Genomic DNA, 25,181 nt, shown 5'->3' with positions numbered 1-25,181 from the left:
AGGTTTCAATTTGATACCCTTCGTTAAAAACAATAGAACTACTGACGTGATATTTTTTTATTTTTTATAATGACGTGGAATTACCCTTTGGTGACATTTCAGCATCACCGTTAAGTTTTTAGTGGTGGGTACCAAAATGAAACCTAAACTAAATGTTAGATATGATTTTAGAAAAAAGAATAAGGTTTGAGTATCAAAACGGAATACAAATAATAATTTAGATAATAAACATGTAGTTTAGTCTTAAACTTATTATTAAATATATGTCATCCGATGAATATTGGATAGAAAAGGCAACATTATCTATTTTCTATATAATGTATTTTATAATCGCTAATGATATATTACGGACATGAAATTTTATCCATACAATACTCATTAGCAGAACTAATTAATTCATAATCCTTTTAGATTAAACATGGGATTAGGATAATCATTTCATTTGACAAAATAAGAGTTCTGCAAAACTTTCAAAGCCCAAATCCCACTATGATTGCTCCCTTCATGTCTTTGATTCTTTTCACATCCCACTCTTCCAACTATAACTTCTATTATTCAATTGCATAAACATGTTTATGGTCCAGCATGGAGCTAATTTTGAATGTTCATTATAAACTATAAAGCTGGTCCAGGAAAAAGAACTTTTTAATCCTCTGTGTTTATGTAAAATTTCAGAGTAGGGGTTGCCAATCATCTAACATTTTTCTTCTATAATATAAGTTTCCCATTTGCATCTTTACTTCATTTGAACTCGGTTCACACAATAACTCGAGCAACATAAGTTTGAGGTCCAATAACGGTCCGAGCCAACTTTTGAGCTCCGTTCGAACATGAATGTCTTATTTACACTCCTGAAAGAATAAGTAAAGAGAAACAGGAACGAGAACTGCACAAGACTCTTAATGAACAACAACAGCGCTATAGAATTCTCATCATAGTTTACAGGATTTTCCCAGTACAGCATCAAAAGAATGATTGTCATTAGTTAAAATTGTAATAGCCTGTAAAACTTACATATTGCTCTTGAAAATTGCAAGACAAATTAGTGCATAATGTTTTTTTTAGTATCTAATTCTTCATACCAATGAAACATAAAGCTACCTCAGCTTGGGCTTGCAGCTCTTCCAATACCTTGATAAGTTTCTCACGTGGAATCTTTGTTTCACTTTGCTCAGTCAGCATTTTCCTCAATCTTCATCCATGCACACCAGAAAAACCGAGCCAAAATTTAAGATTACAACTGAAAATTCAGTGACAAAAAGAAAAAGATCGACTGAAAAGCTAACTATTGACGTCTAGTTATCCGGACATGAAAAATTGAGTACACCCATATCGGACAAATATTCATATTCCTCATTCACCTTCAAGTTCAGGTGACTACAGCCTCATCGATGTCAAACCAAATTATGCAACAATGATAGAATACTTGAGAATGGATCATGGAAACATCATCAAAAGACATAAGCAGTATATAAGTTTCAGGTTAAGCAAAACGTACCTATGAACAATGGCTATGTTCCCGTGTCCAGTGCATATTATAAACATCGAGTTAGCGGGTAATGCAGTGTGGAGACTACGAACCCTAGTGTCAATGCGAGTTAATATTTCCTTTAGCTCAGTTGAAATTTTGTATTTGATTCCTTTTTGTTTATCAGGTTTCTTATCACATGTAAGCAACGATATCATCTCTGCAAGCTTTCCATTCAACTTTAAATCATCCTCGGCTTGTTTTCTGAAATAGGAGTTCAGTTCGGAAAACTGTGTCCATACAAAGTGTACACGATCGTTCTTGACCTAGCATAACACATAATATAATTTGATAAGCCAGACGGGATAGATAAAGGTATACCAGAAAAGCAATAAGCCTTACCTCTTTTCTAGCCTTTAAAAGTGCTTCATCATCAGAGCAAACCGGGATTGCATGGGATGACTCGGAAGCATATCGCTTGACTATGGAAATATCATCAATGAAAGAGCAGGTCTTGCCACACTCACCCAAAAGAGTAAGGAGCTTTCTGCGCATAAAGGATGGTGGCGAACCAAAATCAGGTCCTAACACAAGAAGCAAAGACATTACAAGAAATTACATACAAGTTTATACATCAAGACACAAAAATAACCGTATGATAAACCTTCCGCTATAAGTTATATTTGAGTTCTTGATGTAAAAGAACATAGTGTACAAATTTCTAGATGCTGCATTCCTTGACTCCAGTAAAATATCAAATTTTATCTTGAGATGTTGAAATGTGTGAATACATAGAAAATAATTACTTGCCATTTCTAATCTTTAACAGAGCCAAATCAATAGCAGCTCTTGCATCTTCAATGCTATCATGTCCGGTCTCAGACTGCTGTATTTCCCTAGAAAGAAATCTCTTGGCAAGAACTCGAAGAGCGCTTTTATAAGACCCACCACGAGGGTGTTTGTATAATACAGAGGTATCAATTATCAAATCATGAGAAATCTTCAAAGCTAACAAGTCATTCTCCAAGGAATGCCCGACTAAGATGGTATCTTTGTGAACCAGCTTTAGAAAATCTTCCTGAAGATGAGAAGCAACTATCAATAATTTATATATGAAATAACTTTTAATGAAACATTGATATTACAATATTGCAGTAAATTATTGATTAGTGATGGTCAATGAAGGACAATGAACCTGAACATCTTGAAGAGTCGTAGTAACTCCACTCAACATCTCGTATGTTATTCCACTAAACCTGCGTAACCAATAAAGAAAACTATGAAGTGGCCTATCGAGAGGAGATAATAAAAAGGATATGTGTGTAGAGAGAGGGAGAAAGTTCTCCGAGTTGGGACAGAATATATCAAATCTTCAGATCCAAATTCGGACATAATTTGAAACATGAGAAAATTTTACACAAAAAATAACCAGCATAATCTTGACCAACTAATATCTATACCAATAACATGGCACTAAGAGATTGTAGATAAAAGAAACATAATCTTCATTAAAATGCCTTCATCAGTAACCAATTAAAGCCTCTCGTCAAGTCTGCAATTCAAGAACAAAATATAATATTACGACCCAACTTCAACAGTTGAAATAACATTTACCTTGTGTTGTAATCAGTGATAGGGTTTGATGGTTTAACCAATTTGTCCATTACAACCTATCAACAAAACAATCATTGCAGCTTCAGAAAATTTATCAAGTAAACGAGTTGTAACATTTACATGACGCGGCAACAAGAAGATTGTTCGCTCTTTTTCCCCGTACTTTTTACAGGAATATGTAACATGTTCAGGAAAAAAAGTTGTTAAAAAGAGATATAACACATGAGCTGTATTAGAAAAAATAAATGCCAGTCACAGGCCACAAGCAAAATTATATAAAAGAAGCCAACATAAATTAAATCTACAAATACAATATGCATGTAATATGACTATTATGCAAATAAATAGTTGACAATAAGAGGATACATGAAATTAGAAAAATGAAAAAAAGAAGAGTTGTTCTGTTTAACATGCCTGTCCTTTAATATCAACCAGGGTCACTCTAGTAAGCTCGAAACCCTCACTTGTTACGCACTGCATGAACATAAGAAGACAAAAAAAATAAGAGAAATAAACAAAGTCCATCATGTTGAGCACATAAGATTAACTACACAAATACAAGAAAATCAATAGCCATTTCCAAAGGTAAGAAGCACAATGGTTCAAGAGTATGTAAAAAATTATTTTCAGCTTAAGCAAACAATAACATAAATTCAGACCAGAGATGAACTTTAGTAAATTCAATATTAGATAAGTGATAAAAGACTATCGACCAAATAGATTACTTCCAAACCATAGATGGGGTAAGAAGACAAATTAGCCAACAAAGGCAATTCTAGGAAAGACTCAAGCTCATGTAGGGTTTTATCTTTCTTCGGAAGAAAGTAACACTATCTTGTCACTGTACATTCTCCATCTAATAGTTTACAAGATTTTATCACATTTCACAAATAAGAAGTAAAGAGTCATTATGATTAAGTTTCATAAACTGACACACAGGATTTACCATTTCACAATCAAGTGCTAATATTTCATATGGAGAAGATCCAATCAGGAGCAGGAAGAGTAGAACGAAAATCTGCGTGGAACAAATCCAAGAATGAACCAAGGACACTTGAACAATGAAGAAGCAAGATTAATATGCAAAGAAAAGTATGTGTAATAGTCAGAGAAAAACAATTTTTGGACCTTGTTGATCACAACAAAATCCATTGTCTTCTAGTTCCTTTGCTGTAAGTGTATAATATGTAATGGGGAAAGGAATCTCCTTCGAGAGTTCTGCAGAGTCCATTGAAGAGATGGATGTTTCTGCCAAAAGATACAATTTTATTATCAACATGTTATTCCATTGACAGAGATCCTCAAATAAGTTAAGATAATAAAAGAATAACATTGTATTGTTGTAATGCTGAAAGCAACAAAAGGAATGTCAAGTGGCAACATAAACTATGCAACATAACAGGAACCATCTCATCTCCTAAATATAACATTTTGATAATTGCAGACACTATAAAGAAAAATTTTAATCACAGTACCTATTGATTATTATGATTTTGAATTTACAAATTTGAAAAGGGAATGTGTAGGACATAGACACCAGAAAGCATTATCAATTGTATAACTGAACATAATTGTTTACGATATATATTTCTACTTATTAGAATATTTTTCTTATTACGGAGAATTTACACTCCATTATTTTTTTAAAAGGTTTATGATCACAATACAGCCAAATAAGAGGATTGCAGCCCAACTCAGAGTGAATAGTAAAGAACTGGGAATGCCCACTATCAACAAATGCAGAACAGCTGAAATACCTTTGTTCTGTCTCATAAAAGTTAGTTAAGACCGCCAGATGAGTAAATGTCACATGTTTACTGTCCCCAAAGCTTTGCTTTTCTAGTCACACAAGTTGGGACAGACAATCCTATAATGAAACCCAACTAACCCTGTAGAGAATCTAATTCCACCATACAAGTAAGAAACTCATGCAAGCAAAGAAGTGGACCGTTCAACTTCAAAGATAGATTTTGCACCTTGTTCAGCAAGCTGGCTTATTTCCTTAACTGACTCGATCACATTTCTCTTTCTCTTCACCTTGCAAGTCAGGAGAGCATCTATCGTCTGCATCCCATCGGATACACAGCTATAATAAAAAACAGATTCATAAACACAACGCATTGCAATTCACACCGAGCATATTTCCAATAGACAAGAACTGCAGAAACAAAGTTATTACAAACCTAAGAGCTAAAAGCGGCCGAGGATTGCCACAACTTTGTTTCAAACCAGAAAGTTTCATGGATTGAGCCAAGTACAAAGCTGCATCCAAGCCAGGGACATAAAGCATAACAACTTTCGGAATCAGTGGCTTATTCTGCAAACAATATAAAATAAGAACATGCTCTTATAAAAGTTTTTAAAAACCCCAACAATGAAAGACTTTGTTCCACGCATTAATAAGGAAACCAAGTATAAAGTTCAATACATAAAATTATACTATTTATTTACCTTAATAAAAACCCAGGAAGGCATGAATCCGTCGGCAAGAACCCAGGTAACAAGTCCTTGAACATCCTGGAACCAAAACAAAAAATACCTAAACTTCAACCATGTTTCTTTTTCTTTTTTCCATAAAGTCGGTTTCCATAAACTTACTTGCAAATTCAAAGTATTGTCAGCTTCTGGCGTCTTGAAAACAAGTTCTGCTTTTGCCTGAAAAAAGAAGGCTTTAAGTTTCATCCCATTCCCCCATTATACTAAAACAAATCAACAGAATCCATACAGAAAATATTAAAAGGAAGAGAAAAAAAAAGATGTACTTGAGGTCCATAAATATCAAAATAATTAGAGCTCTCCTTCTTTTCCTCCTCTGAAATTGCCCCATCACTCTTTTCCTTTACAGAGGCCATTTTTTTCAAAAAAATAAATCGTCTTACTTTCTCTTTGATTTTTTTCTGGGAACCCAAACAAGCAAAATAAATAAATAAATAAAAAAGTACAGGCAATTCGGCAGAGAAGGGAATTGGAAGAAGGTACAATATAGTGATCGAAATAGTGTGAACCCTAAATGCTAAGTTGTGGCTCGTGGGTTTGGGTTGAACCGGGTTTTCTTAAGTTCCAAAACGCTGCGTTTTAATATCCTGTGGAAAGAGAAAACTACTTTTAATCCTGTAAACTTGATTTTTTTTATCGATTTAATTCCTAAACCAGTTTTGTTTATATTAATTCTGAAATTATATTTTTTATTATTTTAATTAGGTACGAACAAAACTCGATTCAACTCTGTTAAATTAAACTCCATAATTATGAACATTTTAATGTATATTGTTATCATAAAACATGACAAAAGTTAACTAATCAATTATATTATAAAATTATAAGGTATTAGAAGTGTTATGAAAATAAAAGTGTAGATATTATTAAAGTTATATTTATAATTTAATGAATGACAGAGTTTTAAGTACATACAATAATTGATTCTTAAATCAGTTAATAAAGGGGTTATGATCCCCAAGAAATAAAACTCATAATTTTATAAACTTAGACTCGAAAAAAATTTAAAATCGAGTTTTAAAATAGAACTCGTAATCCTTTTTCTCTTGCCTGTGGTTATAAGTTCACTTCACTTTTAGCATTATTTACTGAAATACTTAAAAGTATTGTCTGCTTGCTCCGTTATTCAAGCGTCAGCATTTGCAAGTTATGTGAAAGTGATTGATTTAATCCATCAAAAGTGTTTTCCGGACCGCCGGCATGATTTTCTATGAAATTGAAATTGGAATTTAGGAGAATGCTTCAATGGCAGTTGAATGAGGTTGGTGTGTTGTTATATTGTTTGTTTCGATTTTATTGATTCATTGTAATAACTACATGAGTAAAGCAAAGCGATGGGAGGTATATAACCAAACATAAGCTTAAACTTTGGCTAGTACACAGAAACTTGTATCCAGTTGGGAATTTTACTATCATAGTAGCTTAATGCTTCTTGCACCTGTAATTCCCTTTTGACACTTCTTCAGTGTCCATAGATGCTGTTTTGGGATTGAATAGACTTTTCTGTGTTACTAAGCTGTATGGTTTATGTGGTTTACGGTTTATATAGTCATTTTCTTGTTCAAGCGTTCAGTCTTTCATTTGCTTGTTTTTCAGATCTGTGAAATTGAACCAGTACTTCCGAGAATGTGATGGCCTTGTGAGGAATTCACAGGGTAGATTGGAAATACTTGCAGTGTCTGTACATGCCGAGGGGGATACACAGGTGGGTAATTATGATGACGAGGATATGTCATCACATCTAGCCTAGGATTCAGCTGAGTCAGCATCTTCACGTTTACCACCGGAATCTTCTGGTTCAGTCCTCCAACTAAGAGAGAAAATGCAAAAACACGCGACCATCTCATCGGGAAATGAGAATGGTGAAGGGGAGGCAAAGCAACATAAGTGCAGCACATGCAATGCATTTGTGGGGGATTCAGGGATCACTTGAAGAGCGAGTGGCACAAGCATAATTTAAAACGCAAAACCAGGCAACTTCCTCCCCTTACTTCAGAAGAGTGCTTAGCTGATATGGATTTGAACGACTCGAAGTCCGATTCGAAGGACTATTCATTTTGAGATTGTGGCTAAAACTTATGGGGGTGCATATGGCATTTCTTCTCTTTTACAATCTTTAGTTGTTTCTTCAGCTGGACATGAACTCAGTTGTAAATTTGGCTTCTTGTTACTCGGATTAGGTGTGAGTATTCGACATGGATATTCGAGTGAGTTTTAGCAACAAATATTTATTTTCCTTTTTAAGATCTTTACATCTTTGTACTTGGTAGTAGACAGTCTCTCTAATGCTCTCATTGGCTTGAACATGCGACTGATACATAAATCAAATGGAAAACGAAATTGTGGGGAAGATATATTTTGTTTTCTATATTTATATTTATATTTATTTATAAATATTAAAAATAAAATGGATAAAATTATAAATATAGAAAAGAGAAAAACTATATTTTTTTCTTTTAACTCCTATGTTAGCCGTCAATAATAAAACTGTATAAAAGCTAGAAGAGGCACCAAAAATATTAAATTAATGATGCAAATTTAATATATAGAGATTGAAGTTTAAAATCTAAAATAATATTTAAATTAAATAAAGATGAATCAATAGGTCTTGGAGAATGTAATTACGCTCCTAAAATTTTTGAATTATTGTATATTTTAGTTTTCCTTTTTTTTCTTCTTTCTAATAATTATTTAATTTCGTAGTTTTTAATATTTTATAATTTTACATCTGTTAAATTTTTAATATAATTTTCTTAAGTATGTAGACTCGTCTTTGTTCTCCCTAAATATAAACCATTTTAAACACAAATTTGAACCGGTCAAATAATTTCAGTGATAAAATGAAATGTTCTTACTGAATTTAAATCATTTAAACACAAATAAAAAAGGACATATTTGAGTTCGAATAATTATATCTATAGAGTGTGTATGTTGTCAATTAATTAAGAAAATTCAGAACACATATTATCTTTTAATCACCTCTTATTATTCTTTAAAAAAAATGGGAAAAGCTATGGTTTTCAATTTTCTGAAAATGAAAATGATGGAATGTTATCCATATGGAATAGATACTATTTTCCAGACCTCACATTCTCAGTTTACCAAAAGCTAGACGACAAAAGTTTCGCAACAATAAAAAAAGAAAAACCCACATCTTCCTTTCCCACGAGATTATCAAAGGATGGCTCTGAAAACCTATTTCCAGTTGAGCTCAGTCTGCAACACCAGAGCTACTGTGCTCCAAAGCTTCCATCATCATTCTCCATCTCTTAACAACATCCATTTGCACACGTTTGACGGCTTGAAATTCAATAAACCCACTTTATCAGTCACCGGTAGAAGCCAAAATTCCAGGCTTGTATGCAAAGCTAGTGACGCTGTTGCTCAAAGTAAGCATCTTTTTACCCCCTATATATTTGCTCTTTTGTTTCAGAGTTTCTAAGTTTTATCTGCAATTTGCAGTTGAGGTGGTGACAGAAGCAAACTGGGATGAGCTTGTCGTCCGCAGTAATACACCGGTTTTAGTCGATTTCTGGGCGCCGTGGTGCGGACCCTGTCGGGTGATTGAACCTGTTATAGCTGAATTAGCCAAAGAGTATGCCGGTAAAATTACTTGTTACAAGCTCAACACCGATGAGACCCCGAACATTCCGACGAAGTTCGGGATCAGGAGCATCCCGACCGTGCTGTTCTTCAAAAACGGAGAGAAGAAAGAGAGCATCATTGGTGCAGTGCCCAAGTCTACCATTGTAGCTACAATCGAAAAGTATATCGATCCCTGAACTTGAAACAAAACCATAGTTTCTTGTAAGAACTCTACATGGTATGTTCATGCCATGCTATGTCAGTTTCTTTTATGTATCATCCATTCAACTTGACATGATCTATGTTCTGTAATTCGTCATCCTTTTTCACTGTCATCCCCAATGCTTGTGCCGTAAAAAGTAAAATGATCATCGGAAACAAATTAATAGGAAACTGGAGCAACTTCAAAGTTGCTTTTTTTAATTGATAAAAACACTATGCTATATGGTTTTTCACTTTCTCTCTGGAATTAGTACACAGCGGGAGGGATCATATATAGTGTAATCAACAAAGAACCCATCATCTTGTTGATCATCCTTCTTCATGGGAAAGGTTTCCAATCAAATTGATAATTATTAAAGCCGTTAACTGCTCCGAGTCCACTCAGTAGCTGGTTTCCGATGTCCTGTCGGTGGTGGTTCATGAGTTGATCCCGAGCCATCTGTGCCATACTGATCCTTCCGTTCATTACAGGGTTGTTTCCCATTGTTGCTCTCATTCCATTCACTATAGCAGACTGGCCGAGTCCGCCACTTATCGAACCAAACCCAACACCACTAACTGATTTATTGTTGTTGAGTGCCCCGTTGCCAATCAAAGTGTTGCCGCAGTTCAGAACTGTGTTGTTGCTTGGTGGTAGCATTCCGTTTACGCTCTTCACATCATTGCCTAGAGTGCCGGTGCCGACCATGCCACCGGTGTTATTAAGTTGGCTAGACATTATTTCATGAATGATTTTCTGAACAGAGCTTTGCGATTCATTGAGGCCGGCCTCACCGGAAAGAGCTGGCTGCTGCATGGGCAAGTTCATTGCTGGAGAATTTGCGGAACTCATGTGACTTGCTGCTAAGGCACCGTTTGGAGCTTGAGGATTATTAGATGAGGAAGGTGTTGGTGACTGAAACGGAGAAGGATTCATTTGTGTTTGCGGTATTGTGGTAGAGGAACCGGGGGACGGAATCTGAGCAGAGTTCCCACCATAGGGACTGCTTGCATTATTCATAGAATTCTGTTGCCTGGAGCTCATGGAATTATGGTGTAGAGGCCCAGAAATGACGCTGGCAGATGCCGTTGCAGATGCTACATTAAGCGAGTTATTCATATTAGCCACACCATTGTTACCGGCAACTTGCATCCCAGAAGCTTGGCCATTACTTTGATCACCATTAGAGCTCTGGGCCATCATTTGCTGTTGCGATGTCTGCTGTTGCAGCTGTTCCTCCGGCTGTTGAGCTTGAGCGTGGAAACCAGATGAAGTGCTCGTTCTTCGAGGGAACTTAGCCAAACTCTCTGAGGAAAAACAAAATATATGAGATCGACCATCCAGCTAAAAAAATCATAGAGCCAACATGAGAACAAATGAATTTGGAGCTACACTTGTGAAGTTCTTATTTCCCACACTTATTTTCAATGGTATATCTAAATGAACACGACGGATCGTTAATAGCCGGAAACCAAGAACCCTTTCACAGTGCAAAATCTAAAATGTAAGAAAGTATGGGGCCTGTGGTCTAGATTTCTGAATATATGGAATGTTTCTTTTGTGGTTCCAAATAAAATGATTAATTTCATTATTGTATGGGATGATTTACTACCGAAATCAAATATTTGGAAAATTATCCAAAGGGCAGTGATGTGGACTGTTTGGAAATGCAGAAATGAGGTAATTTTTCAGAAAGGGAAGGTGGATGCAGTATTACTCTTCTTTCTTGTTCGATTTAGAACTGCTACTTGGTTTGATGCTAGTTTCAAGTATTCCCATATCCCTTTTGATTCATTAGTGGGAGATTTAAAATTAGCTAACTCTAAGGTAAGACAGATTAAGGGCTGTTCAACTCCTTCGTGTTGGGTGCATCCTCCTGATGGTTTCGTTAAAATTAATGTTGTTGGTGCGATGGTGAGGGGCTGGGGTAAAGGAGGTATAGGTGGACTGATTAGGGACAGCAGAGGTATTTTGATAAAATCTTTTTCAGAAAAGGTTGGGGGAGGTCCTCCTATAATGGCAGAACTTTTGGCGATTAAGAGAGGTCTGATTCTTATTGAAGAATTAGGATCTGCCCTAACTCAGGGTTATTTTAGAATCAGATTCAACTACAGCACTGAAGTGGATTAAAAATCCAGACTTATGCACCCCTATGTTTCAGTCCTTGGCGAAGGACATAGCTACTCGTATGGGAGGACAAGATATCATCTCAAGGCATGTTCTGAGAGCTGCTAATTGGGAAGCAGATAAGTTAGCTAAAGATGGTATAGGCTGTTTTGTAGGTTATGTTTTTGGGTATGTTAACATGTACGGAAATTATATTTTTTCCGTAGGGGGTTTGTTTTCAGTCTTATGTATCAGTGTTATGCTGCATTAGTAGGTTATGGTTTGGCTGTGTATTATGGTTCTGATTAATAAAGTTCAAGGGCACTCTTTTCCTCCTTCCTACGTCCTTCATGTTACTGTCGCAACATGGAGGGTATGAAGGGGGTTTTTAATGAGGCCTAATCTTTTATCAAAAAAATGTAAGAAAATATTAGGCGAACACAAGCTAATAGTCAACCAGCTTATAGAACTCCCATGAATTTGGTTAAAGGTAAACTAAAACAAAAATGGAGGGTACAAGAAACTCCGAAGCGCAATTGCAGGATTCCCGGACCGGTACTTTCAAGTGTTCAGAAGTATATTTAAAACTAAGAAGCCAATGAGAAGAGAAGATAAAATAAAATTAGCAAGGTAGATCTTGTCAAAACTTACCCATGGGTCCCGTCCTCGTTTCTCTACTGTAATCAATCAAGTCTTTCATACTATTAACCACTTCAGATATCTGTTAAAACCGCGATAAAAATAAGGAAATAGTGCATGAGGAGACTACATTTCAAATGCAAAATTCTTCAAAAAGGTGTTACAACTATAAAAGTCATCTTCATGTTTTAGTTTTTCCGGTTGCCACTCGTTAACATAGTAACAAAACATTTTTTGTGTTAAGGCACATTTCGATAATATAGTTTATTTGCACTTGGTCTTCGGAAAGTGCAATTTTGCTAGAACAAGTTGAAGATGTGAGTACATTCAGTGTGGAGCCGCGAACTAAAGAAGATTGTAGAAATCGGTAATTTTTAGTGGTAAAATATCGCAAAGTCAAAATTTGGGGGGAAATAAAAAAGGGTAGAGCAGATGCAAATGCAAGAAATTACCTGAAGACACCGCACATATCTCTTTGTATAACCCAAATCATTTACCAATGGCACTTCCAAGGCTTTAGCCAATTGCCGAGCCGATGCTACGAACCTGAAGTTCATTCATAGCTAATTAGAAATCCATGCATGCACAACATTGGTGAAACAAACATGTAATATTATTATTATTCAATTTTGATAAATAGAAAAGAAGTAGATGGATATACTGCAAGTTGATTTTGTCATCCCATTGCCCTAGTGTGTGTGCATGTGTGACCAAGAGTCTAACCAGAATATACGAGACTTTGCATTTACGGTCTTTATCAAAACAAATACTAAAGGACATACAAGTTACAGTTATTCTGCAAATCCAGAGCAGATAAATTTGTTGATGCATTTTGAGTTGCAGCTTGATATTTTTGAGCTGCGGCCCCAAGCTGACTAACCTGTACCAATCAAAATTAGAACCATTAAAAATGAAATAATTCGTTCGTAATTTAGGGAAATAAGAAGAAAAATAAGATAATTCGGTATCATCGTTGATATGATATTTTCTAGATTACAAGACTGGTTCAGAATGAAGATTTCAAGCAGCCGGCCATAAATTAGAAAGACATCCTAACTTCTCGTTATGATACTAAAAGCAGAACAAAAAAGAAATATTACAAGTTGATGGATCCGTGTTCTTAAACTCAATCAACAAATCTTTGTAGATTTCATACAGTCCAAACATACTATGCATAAGGTCACTAGCATATATCAGAAATTCTCAAGCTATAGAGAATCACAACCTGAGGTATCAATAATCTCCTAGGGATGAGTTCTTCATGACGCCGAGCACAAAACTCCCAAGAACATATCTGATGAAAAGAATGAAAAGAGCCAAAACTTAGTTAATGAGACCCCAAAATGTTCAAAGTCAATAAAAAGCCATTATCTCTATTTGTAACCTTTAGATCTGGTGAGAAAACTATCCGAAGCTGACCATCACGAACAACACGAAGGTGCTCAAAAACACTTTCTTGTATTGCTTTTGCATAGTCCAACACAATTTGGCCAGATGAATTCTGATACTCACGGGGCATATCAACATAAAGAAGTTCTTCTAGAGTACCACTTTCATATTTAATTTTGAAAAGCCTGGAAAGAACCTCGACAGTCGCCTCTGAAAGCACAATAGGAAGATATTAGATATACAGAAGACATGGATAAATTAGCCACGAGAAACCAAAATATACCAATTTATGACTTTTAAGTTTGTTGACATCCCACAAGAAGCACTAATACAAATTAATCTCACTAATATATGATGGAAAATTAATTCACCAACTACATCCCAAAAGGAGGAACAACAATAAAGAAAGAAGAAAAGTGCATACCAAATCCACGTCCAGGCTTCCGATTGCATATTTCACAGTGCCATACATCCTGTAACATGTATACGGAAGTTTAATTATCCTTTACATTAATAGTTAGTTATTAGAAACAAAAAAACATAATCATATTAAGATGCCCAAAACCCGACGAAAATTTCATCTATAAGGTGAGCAAACAAACAAATATGTAAAGTTCTAAAGATAATGACTTCATTCAATTACATAAGAATGCCAATTGAATAAGGTTCAGAATCAGAAGACATGGCAAATTTCAATCAGCAGCAGACCTGAGGGAAAACACCAGTCGTTTGGCGGCCACTTCCATACATAGAAACACACCACTTCTTTTTGGCATTTGGTGCAAAGTACTCGGCAACAAATTTTCTCCAAAATTCAATATTGTTGTCCTACACAAAAAACAGGAACGTTAAATCCACAAAGCCACTCAATGCATGTGGAAATAGATCTTTAGACCATGGATATCTTACTTCAGGTCTATGTTGTTGCTGATACATGTAATGTGTCAGACGTCGGGCACACATCCCAGGCTCATATGCTGATTTCACGGGTGATCTTAAAGGCAAATTCTGCTGTTGAAACTGCTGCGGTAATTGTGACCTTTGTTGAGGCATTGATTTCAAAAGTTGTTGCTGCTGTTGAAGCTGCAAGAGTCTTTGTTGATGCAAAAGATGCGGGGACTGCCGTGACATTTGGAGTAACTGCTGTTGCTGCTGCTGATGCAAAAACAATGACTGATCTGAATGTTGGGGCTCCATTTTTACCTGCGCCAAAGTTCTTGTAGGAACAATTTGTTGTTGTTCCAATTTAACGGGAGCAAGATTTCTCGGCGATTGCAACTGCTGTTGCTGCTGATCATTAGCCAGTTGTTGTGGCTCCAATTTGACAGCCCCAACACCAGCCAACCCTCCTCCAATAGATTGAAACTGTTGTTGTTGCTGCTGTAGCTGTCCTTGTTGGGTATTGTGAGGCGCAGTGACCTGTTGCATTCCCGGTTGACCATGTTGAAAATGTTGCGACTGGGGTTGTTGGGGCTGCTGTTGATCCGGTAAAATATGGTTACCGGACAGGTCTGAAAATTGCTGGCCTTGAACTTGGCCAGATGATCCAGGGTTTGCCATGTTCGATGGCACAAACGATGATGGCGGGGGATTAAACCCCATCACAGTACCTACATTAGAAAGTGGATCGGATTCAGCCCCAGAGTCAATACCTCCACGCTGACTGCTACCAGGACCCCCATTCCCGAATGACTGATTAAGAAGGGAAACCACGTTAGGCGCATTCCCGAGCATATTCATATTGTTAAACTGTGTTCGAGGGGACACTAATGAAGAGAATCCAGATTGAGACGAAAGACCACCGCCTTGCGATCCTAACATTCCCGAATTTGTCCGCAAAAGAGAAGGCGGCACAGACTGTGAACCACCCATAGGAGTTGAAGGCCCCAAGGGCACCATGTTTCAGGAATCGCTATCTAAAACGCACTCACAAAGCTGTAACAACTATCTAAAACAACATGAATTCGACAAAATAAGCTACTGTTACAGAACAAATCACGAAAATATAGCCGTATAGCACAAAGAACTCAACAGTTTATCCCCAACTTGGCAGCTTAAGAACTCAACAGTTTATCCCCAACTTGGCAGCTTACTGTGCCTGAGCATATAGCTTTCTGCTCCACGATACAAACGGCCCCAACAAGGAGCTCTGATTCTGAGCATTCTAACATTGCAGACAAGCAACAGTTGAAAGGCTTTCGCACGAATTTCTGTAGGAAAAAAAAAGAACACAAGAATCTTCAGATCCACTGTAACATAAATCATCCAGGAAAAAAAGTAACAAATAGCTCAAAAATAATTAATACTTTCAACCAAAAAACTGTAACACTGGATTCCAATAACCATAAAATCAAACTCCACACAAATCTTAAAGAAAAACCCAAATCTCCAAAAACTAGCAAATTTCATCAAAATCCAACAAAACTTTACTTAAAAGTTAAACAAAGCCCAAAAATGAGCTTACCAAGCTCAAATTTTTAACCTACAAACCCCCCCCCAAAAAAATGCAACATTATTAAAAGAAAAATCTAATGTTCAACCAAATACATTAAAAAACTGAACTGGATCCAGCCATTAACAGCACAAATCAATGACCCAGGCTTAAACCCCAAAAAAGAAAGAAAAATAGCAAACTAGAAAGACTTTAAGAAGACTTACCAGAGTTTAAAAAATCCCAGAGTTACTGTGAAAAGATCAACAACGAAGGAGCAAGAAGAAAAAAAGTAAAGAAAGTTTCCCAAATCTTCAAAGCTTCGATTTCAATCAAAACATACCCAAATTGCCTTTTAAACTCGCTTTCTTTTCGATTCTTTAACGTTTTGCTTCAACGAACTGAAGCAAATAATATGGTTTTTACTCACTTCAGCATAAAAGAAAAGAAAAAGGGGAACTTATTTCAATCAATTTCTTGTCTCAGTACGTGCTCTGTTCTTCTTAGGCTTCGGTGTATCTAGAGAGAGAAAGAGTGTTTTGTATTGTCCTTTACGGACGTCAAAATTGCATTGCACTAGATTGAATTTTCCTTTCCCCCTTTCATTCATTCCTTAATTTACATGGGATGATGGTGATGATTATGGGATTGCTCATGTATGCATCAGCTGCATACATCCATCCATGATGGATGATGGGAAATATTAAAGTGACGCTCTTGTTTCGTTGCATGTGAATGCTTAGACGGAAATTGTGCTACATGATTGCTTCTATGGTAAAAATACATGTTTAATATTTCAACTATCACTTTTATTTTGTTGTGTTCACTCAATTATTTTTTATTTCAAAATCATACTTAATATATGTTTTGGTTTCAATTTGGTCACTTGAAAAATAACATAACTGCTGACGTTATATTTTTAAAAAGTTCAATGATGACATGGCATTATGGTGACACGTCAGTATCACTCGAAAGTTGACATGATCCAGGTTAGGGTGCAAAACCTGACTCGTCTTTTAAGATAAAACTCAAATCTGATCTGACTTTATCTAAAACAAGTATAATTATAAAAATATTAATTTGATAAATATTATTTCAATTATTTTTAAATATATAAGGTATATTTATATTATTTTTTTGCGTAAAGTAGTTTTAATCCTAAACCTGACCCGGTCTAAACTTATTATCTAAAAAACCCAACATGATCCGACCAAAACTCAATTTAAAAAAAAACTTAAAAGATCGAGTTGAATCTAAACTCATCGAGGTCGGGTCATGTACTCATCCCAAGAAACACTGGCATTTCAAAATTTAAATAAATTCATTTTTATTTTTAAAATTTTAATTATCATCCTAAAAATTTATAATAAAAAAATCATAATTTTTTCAATATTTTTAATTATCCTACTTGATATTGTTAAAAAATCATTAAATCCGTCAAATTTTTTAAAAAATCTGATTAGACTTCTAAAAATAAAAAAATAGTTAGATCACCTCAAATTACATTGACAAAAAATAGTTAAAAAATCATAATTTTTTCAATATTTTTTAAAGATCGTAACAGATCAGGTTTTTAAAACAATAACTTTGACAACATTATGCACTTACATTGACAAAAAAAAGTTAAGCATCTAAATACTATATATATATATAATTTGAACACGTTTTTAATATTAAGCCTATTATTAATTAAAATTTAGATATGTAGTATTGTATAAATACAGTAATTATCATTGAAAGGACGAAAAAACCATAACACAAACCGACAACTGATCCTTCGCTGCAACCAACTGTATCATTTGTAATGATGAAATATAGCCCACATATCCCATATATCTGCTCATTTCTCTATTGCAGTTTGACATCTTTGCCCTTTCTCCTCCGCACAATTGAAAACGCTGAAATATAATTTTAAAATGGAAGAAGGTATTTTTCAAGTAAAATCCTTGAGTGGAAAAAGATCATCACTTCGTCTCTAAATTTAACAATGTTTTTTAATTTAATCTCTATTTTTGCAAATTAATTACAGTATTTGGAAAAAAATTCAGTCTGGTCCTTCAGTTTAGATTTTTAATTATTTTGATAATATCATTTAAAATTGTTTTGTATTATCATATCAGTTTTAATTTTATATTTATTTACTTTAATAATAATGTGATACAATTTTATAATATCATGTCTATCTTAAGAAATCAGCTTATTTTATATTCCAATCAAAAATTCATTTTTATGGCTAATTGGACCTGAATTGTAACTAATTATGCCCATGTTCAGTCCAACGACTCTCATAACCAACTCCTCTCCGTCTATATATTTTTTGGGTCAACTCTCATACATTGACTTTGAATTCAAAATTTAGAATATATATATATAGAATAAGATCATATTCCATAATATATAATTCTTTTAATTTTACATAAATTTAATATCATTAGATAAATAGAATAAAAAATTAATATTAAAGAAACAAAAATATATTCATAAAAAAAATTAATTTCAATCATATATTAAAAAATCAAGGCTTAACGTGAAAACAAATGTTCAAACAATACACTAAATGTCTTAACTATATATAATGACTCAACCAATAAGATTTGAAAGGGTCAAGTCAATCAGATTTCGTAAAGTTAGTGTCAGCCCTATTTTAACAATTTTAATTGGTAGTTGAGATTTATTTTAGGGTAAACTACATGTTTGGTCACTCATTTATTTTTGTTTCCATTTAACTATTTTTTAAAAATTATATCTAAGGTTCTGTTTCGGTCATTCATATTTAGAGTTAATTGTTAACTTAATGAAAATGATAATGTAATGTGGTATAATAACAATTTAAATATTTCAAATTTATGTATTATATCAAATTGATCATAATTCAAAATAATTTAATAAATATGTATATTCGAATTTAAGTTTATCCATCGAGTGACCTTAGTAGATAAATATAGTGTTGTTATCCCAAAGATTTCGGGTTCGAGTAATTATATATGTAAGGTGTGTGTATGTTGTAAGTCATCAGTAAAGATTTTGAACATATATTACGTTATAATCACTCCAAACTATTAGAAAAATAAGAATTAGGGGTTGTTTGTTTCACTAAAAATATTTTTCGGAAATGTTTTACGGTGTTTGGAAGATATTGTGTAAACCATTTTTCGCTAATTGATAAATTTTCTAGAAATTATTTATTACAAATATGAAATATAATAAATAACATTATTTATTAAAAAAATTAATATTATTATTTTAAAATTATTAGAATAAAATTTTTAATATTATTGTTGTCAATATTATTATTAAAATGTTATTTCTATGATTTTATAAATAAAAATATTAAGACTAGTATATTCTATTAGAATAAAAATATTATATATTATATTAAATATATATTAAAATAAAATTATTATATTATATTTTTTAAAATATTAATAAATATATTTTAAGGATTTTTATTAAAAATATTATTAGACTATTATATTAATATTAAATTCATATATATTATTATTCACTATTGATAAATCAAAAATATTATTTTTAAGAAATTAATAAATAATATAACTTTTATTAATAATTTTTTAATAATTATTTTGTCATATACACTTAAAATAATAATATCAGAAACGATAAATATCTATTTTAAACAAAAAAATTCTTTTAAACCTTCAAATTAAATGCAAAGTATGACTTATATATTTTTTATTAAAAAATAAAAAGATAAAAGCCTTTATAAAATTGCAATATATGAATATTTAATATGTTTTGGATTCCACCTACGATTGTTGAATGGATGGCATTGAACCATCGAAGGGAATGTTCCAAAAAGAAAACAAAATAGAGGAATTCCGTACATCGATCAATGGATTGTAGACCGTCTGATCCACATATCTGTTTTCAATCTCTTAACAGTTTACGATTAAGATAGTTCATGCCTCTTCTGAAGCAAAGCAATTATTAGCATTTATTCTATCCTACACGTGGCAACACCTGTGCCGTATAATCAGCTTTTTCAAAATATTTCTTCATCATTAAAGAATAAATATACTGTTAACATTACATTTTCCACAAAAATCACCCTACACCTATGTATTTCCCTGTAAGATACTGTTTATGTTAAATTTTTTAATCTAACAGCCGTTGCAGTAAATCGCGCCCATACAACACGTTTTAGGCTGATTTGGCGCCACGTAAGGTAAGACGCGCACCCTGCAACGCGCTTTGTTAAACGTGTAAAAAATCAGGGTGCTAATTTTATAAATATTTTTAAAATGATGTCTAATATGTAATTATTTTCTGTTAGAGTGATATATGTGTAAAAACGCCAATTATATATATATATATATATATATGATATTATTTTTAACAACATTTAATGTTTATTGACTTTTAAAATTAATTGTTTAAAAATATTAAAATAAACTTTTAATTGCAATTGAGATATCAAATTAATTATTATTCACTTTTTTTTTAAAAATAAATAAAAATGAATTAAAAATGAATAAAATTCAATAAAAATATAACGTAAAGCTAAAAAAATATAACCACTTTATTTAAAATATTATTTCTAATATTAATTTTAAAAAATATAAAATAAATATTAAATTTTAATTTTATTAAAAATGAATAAACATTATTAACTGTTGTTAAAAAATAATAATTAATGAATAATAATTCATTGTCTCTCAATTGTAATTAAAAGTTTATTTTAGTCAAGTTTATGATTGTTAAGCAGTCGTAGGTGTGGAAAGTTACTGGAATCGAATGAAAATTCGATCGTACAAAGTCAATAACTTAAAATTGTCTAACTGTTGTCTAAATATCAACTCAATTGTACCACGAATAAACATCCGATCAAAGAGTTGATATTTTCTTCTCAATCTTCACAAAAATTGTTTTGTCTCGTCGTTAATTATTTTTTTAACAACAGTTAATAATATTTATTCATTTTTAATAAAACTAAAATTTAATATTTATTTAATACTTTTTAAAATTAATATTATAAAGAATATTTTAAATAAATAGGTGATATTTTTAGCTTTACACTATATTTTTATTGAATTTTATTTATTTTTAATTCATTTTTATTACATTTTTCTTTATTTTTAAAAAAAGTGAATAATAATTCATTTGATCTCTCAATTGTAATTAAAAGTTTATTTTAATATTTTTAAACAATTAATTTTAAAAGTCAATAAACATTATTAATTGTTGTTAAAAATAATATTACAAAAAATAAATAGATAAAGTTGGCGTTTTTACACAAATATCACCATAATATAAATTAATTACATATTAGGCATCACTTTAAAATATTTACAAAATTAGTATCCTGATTTTTTACATGTTTAACAATGCGCATTGCATGGGTGCGCTTTACCACACGTGGTGTACAGCGCGGTGCAGGGGCGTTCCTTTTTGCAAAAGATATTATATCAGGAAATATAGGCTGAACGGTGTCTGACAGGAAAATATATAGATGTAGGGTGATTTTTGGGGAAAATCACCCGAGAATTTATGTTTTAATTAAAGCGGAGTATTTAATAGAGTAGAATCAAATCGAGTTAAAATTATTTTAAATTTGTTAAATTGACCAATCTTATTTTTTTTATTACCTTTTCGGTTTTAAGATTTTATCTTAATTAATTCGTATTAACTCGCATCGCACACTTGACTTTGACGGATAATCTCTCAGTAGAGATTTTCTACATACATAAAGACTTAAACTCGAGACTTTACTTAAACGATATCAAATGATTTACCACTTGAACAAATCCCTATTAGCTTATGGGTCTTATTTTATAATTTAAAATTCATTTAAAAAAAATTCGAGTTGAAGGTAGTTTATAAAGTTCTAGTCAAATCAAATTTATGAAATCAAATTTTTTTTAAAAATAATTATAATTTTTATAATATTATGGTATATGTTTATTTTAATTTAAATGATTTTTTATAATCATATAAGATAGGCATATATATTCATTCATATTTTTTTTTACATGTGTAAATAAAATTTTTAATGTTATTTTAAAAATTAAGTAACATCTAAAATATATTTATAATGTTATTTTAAAATAAGACACTTGTGAAGAAAATTGACGAGTATACAAGAGTAAAAGGAATTAATAAGAAGAAAAAATAATGAAAAATTAATCCAATGATCAAATTGAATAAAATAAGAATAAACTGAAGAAAAAGAATAATTTTGTATTACTAATAAAAATTGAAGTTGCATAGATATTCTATAGTGTTAGCTAAGCACATGGTTTAAATTTGGTCAAAACATAAACTTAAAATAAAATATTAATTGAAGAAATAAGAAAATTATACAAAATCGATAGATTAAATTAGAAAAAAATAGAAAATTGGTTTTCAAAATGAGAAACTGAAGTCTCATAGGTATTCTACAATGGTTTAGGAATGTATGGTTTATGTTTGATAAAAAACGAACTAACATAAGGAAAAGCGAATAAATAAGAAAATTAAAGATTAAATTATAAAATAATCAAATTCAATTTTTCAAAGCGATAAATCTGAATATAACTTATACTTGTAAATAAAAAAAAATCAATTTAATTTAATTAACTTGAAATTAATAAAAACAATTTTTTAATTAAATTAAATATCGTTCACCTACTGTAAAAATATTGAAGAAGATAGTATGAGAAGGATAACTATGGTAAAATAATTATAATGGAATATTTGATACTTTTCTTTCTTTGAGATTTTATTAATAAAAATATTACTTTACAATGTTTAGTATAAAAAAATATACACATGTCGTTAAATCGTTCTCTAAAAATTAGTTAATTTTTGAAATTATTCTATATTAAATAAAATAGCATATATATATATATTATTTTTCAGTAATCTCTAATATTAATCAATATTTATATTAAAAACAATAATGATGGCTTTAAAACTCGTCATTTAAAATTTGGGATTTTAATTAATAATAAAGATTAATTAATTATTTTCAAATCTTCAAATAAAATATGTATATATTTAAATATATTTATATTTATAATATTTTGAATATTAAAATAATAATAAATTAATTAAAATTTCATTAATTATTATTTTAAAAACAATTAATTTATGGGTACTTGTAAAAAGGAATATTACTGAAAATATATTGAGGAATGAATGAATAAGATGGTAATATATAGGAAAATAAGGATATAAATGTAATTTGAGCTGAAGTGACGCCATTTTGGATAGCTGGACAAAAGGAAAACCCTAACCACAAATAAATCCATCATCAAACCATGACATGCCATCATGTATCATATGAATCTTTATACGGTATACCCATACACCGCGACATCCCACATGGTTATATTCCCCATTATCTCATGATCTCATCATCATCATCATGTTGTGGTTTATAATGTGTGAAGAAGAAGAATGATGGAGATGACATGTTGTATGATGGATGATGATGTATCATGGGAGGGGAGGTCTAGTCACGTGTTACGTAGAAATTGACGGAAAAGGGCACCGTTTATTGAGAGAAAAAGGCACAACGGCCGTTTAAAAGGCAGAGGGCCTAATATTGAGAGCAGATGACAGTTGGACAAAGTTACATATTACAGAAGTTGACGGATCCCTCCCCTCTACTTTGTTGTTTTTTTTTCATTTTGGCAACTTATACTTCTATATTATTATTATTGAATATTGAATTTGAATGTGTCTCAAAATCTGAAAAATCGTGGGGTCATTTTTTGGATATAGAATGGATAGATTCAAGAAATAAGAGAATTAAGGATACCCACTAGAAAAACTAATCCAATCCATAAAGATGTACCGGAAAATACAATATTTTTGTTACTCAACCAACCATCAAGAGAAGCAAATACAACGTGTACACTAATCAGTAAGATTGACGGAGTAGCAATTAATGCAAAAACAGCCAATTGAAAACAAATAGTCATGTTTCTAATCCTCCAAGCTACCAACAAAAGAACTATACCATTTGATCCCTCGATATAGTCGGGTGATTTTTTATCGGTGTTAAAAAATTTATATTCATAAGTTTGTAGAAGGGGATGACTAAAAGGGGAGAGTCCAAATCTTTTTATTGTAAAAATTTTTAGGCTTAACGTAAATGTAAATGCTCAAACTATATATAAAGTTAACTTTAGGTATTTAAAGAATTTTTCGTTAAATTTAGTATATAACGTTTTTTTCATTACACTTTTAGGTGTCAATGGTTATAAAATCCATGTTAAGAGACGCATGTCACATTTGTATTTTTTATTTTTAAAAAAATAAAAATATTATTTTCAAAAAAAAATTCTCACCTGCATCGTCCCTTCCCCATGAAGTCTCGTTCGCCCACTGCTTTCTCTCCCTCCCATCCCCCACCTCTTTCTTGTCCTTCCGTCGAGACATAAGAACCCTAACGATAGATGAACAAACACTGATGACAAACAGATGAACCCTGACGATAGCTTAGGGTTTCGACCATTAATTTTTCACCCATTGTGCATCATCGTTCTGCTTCACTGTTCAGTTGATAGCGTGAGATTTCAGCTAGTAAACAACGTGGTGGTTTCAACCTATGCCGACGACGTTGGTGGTGGTTGACAGCAAAAAAGATTTATTTTAGGGGTTTGAGAATTTTGAGGTATTTTCGTAAATTTATACATATAAAAGTATAACGCTAGACACCTATTTCAAGCAAAAAAAATCTTTAGACATATAAAGTTAACTTTGTATATAGTTCATGTATTTATTTTTGTATTAAATCTAATTTTTATAATGATTTTTGATATCGATGTCAGTCATATAGTCATTGTTATTATCCATGAGATTAGTAGACTGGATAAATATGATTAATTCACAATAGATTTAGTTTCTACAGATCATACAAAAATCACGAATTCTCAAAAAATAGTAGGCATATGAGATCTTTTATCCGAATACGAAATAACTATTCCTAAATTTTTCGGAAGTATTGAGGTGCGTACAAGATTTGAGGAGGTATAACAAATTTAATGAGATAAAACTCCAGATTTTTAATTAATAATTAATTTAATTCAGATTATATCATTTAAAATTAGTTATGTGAATTAATTCACGATTTAAATTAATTCATAATCCTGTGGGCTGCAACAAGAAGAGTGCGTAATAAGAATAAAACGTACTATACCGCACTGCACCCAGTTTTGCGTTCCTTTTCCCCTCTTCTCCGGTGACTGCAGTGAGACGTTAGTGTGCGGGGAGGACTACGTGATCTTATCTGTCGTATAGGATTC

General features: G+C 32.2%; 3 protein-coding genes across 4 annotated transcripts; 1 reads left to right on the top strand and 2 right to left on the bottom strand.

Annotated features, from left to right (window-relative positions):
- Positions 1–1,062: 1,062 nt before the first annotated feature.
- On the bottom strand, positions 1,063–6,078 carry LOC120218553 (small RNA degrading nuclease 5-like). Its single transcript, XM_039215476.1, is given in 16 exon segments — positions 1,063–1,192; positions 1,499–1,794; positions 1,871–2,052; positions 2,279–2,546; positions 2,664–2,724; positions 3,083–3,138; positions 3,497–3,556; positions 4,029–4,070; positions 4,072–4,100; positions 4,211–4,330; positions 5,059–5,168; positions 5,266–5,399; positions 5,534–5,599; positions 5,681–5,737; positions 5,845–5,948; positions 6,020–6,078. Coding segments are annotated over 15 exon segments (1,695 nt in total). The 5' UTR covers positions 5,935–5,948; positions 6,020–6,078; the 3' UTR covers positions 1,063–1,068.
- A 2,629-nt stretch (positions 6,079–8,707) lies between these two features.
- On the top strand, positions 8,708–9,492 carry LOC120218551 (thioredoxin M-type, chloroplastic-like). The gene is made up of 2 exons (XM_039215475.1): positions 8,708–8,967; positions 9,041–9,492. The coding sequence occupies exons 1-2, from the start codon at positions 8,760–8,762 to the stop codon at positions 9,358–9,360; spliced, it is 528 nt and encodes a 175-aa protein (XP_039071406.1). The 5' UTR covers positions 8,708–8,759; the 3' UTR covers positions 9,361–9,492.
- Positions 9,493–9,518: 26 nt separating this feature from the next.
- On the bottom strand, positions 9,519–16,406 carry LOC120218550 (transcriptional corepressor SEUSS-like). Of its 2 annotated transcripts, none has more exons than XM_039215473.1 (10): positions 16,158–16,406; positions 14,409–15,709; positions 14,208–14,327; positions 13,924–13,972; positions 13,495–13,709; positions 13,336–13,404; positions 12,893–12,990; positions 12,563–12,656; positions 12,123–12,192; positions 9,519–10,672 (listed from the first exon to the last, which is right to left on the bottom strand). In XM_039215473.1, the coding sequence occupies exons 2-10, from the start codon at positions 15,396–15,398 to the stop codon at positions 9,705–9,707; spliced, it is 2,673 nt and encodes an 890-aa protein (XP_039071404.1). In that variant the 5' UTR covers positions 15,399–15,709; positions 16,158–16,406; the 3' UTR covers positions 9,519–9,704. The 2 variants fall into 2 exon arrangements, with proteins under 2 accessions (XP_039071404.1, XP_039071405.1); XM_039215474.1 differs by having other exon boundaries at positions 16,274–16,383.
- Positions 16,407–25,181: the final 8,775 nt, after the last annotated feature.

This window comes from Hibiscus syriacus, unplaced genomic scaffold, assembly GCF_006381635.1.
Source record: "Hibiscus syriacus cultivar Baekdansim isolate YM2019G1 unplaced genomic scaffold, ASM638163v2 tig00110198_pilon, whole genome shotgun sequence".
NCBI classification, from domain to species: Eukaryota; Viridiplantae; Streptophyta; class Magnoliopsida; order Malvales; family Malvaceae; genus Hibiscus; species Hibiscus syriacus.
This window is presented reverse-complemented; position numbering and strand designations above follow the sequence as displayed.

Coding starts and splice junctions, on each gene's coding strand:
- LOC120218551 (XM_039215475.1), top strand. CDS start 8,760: ATGGCTCTGAAAACCTATTTCCAGTTGAGCTCAGTCTGCAACACCAGA. Junction 8,968..9,040: donor TAGTGACGCTGTTGCTCAAA/GTAAGCATCTTT, acceptor TGCAATTTGCAG/TTGAGGTGGTGACAGAAGCA.
- LOC120218550 (XM_039215473.1), bottom strand. CDS start 15,398: ATGGTGCCCTTGGGGCCTTCAACTCCTATGGGTGGTTCACAGTCTGTG. Junction 13,710..13,923: donor GAAGCCTGGACGTGGATTTG/GTATGCACTTTT, acceptor TTGTGCTTTCAG/AGGCGACTGTCGAGGTTCTT. Junction 12,991..13,335: donor GGAGATTATTGATACCTCAG/GTTGTGATTCTC, acceptor TGATTGGTACAG/GTTAGTCAGCTTGGGGCCGC.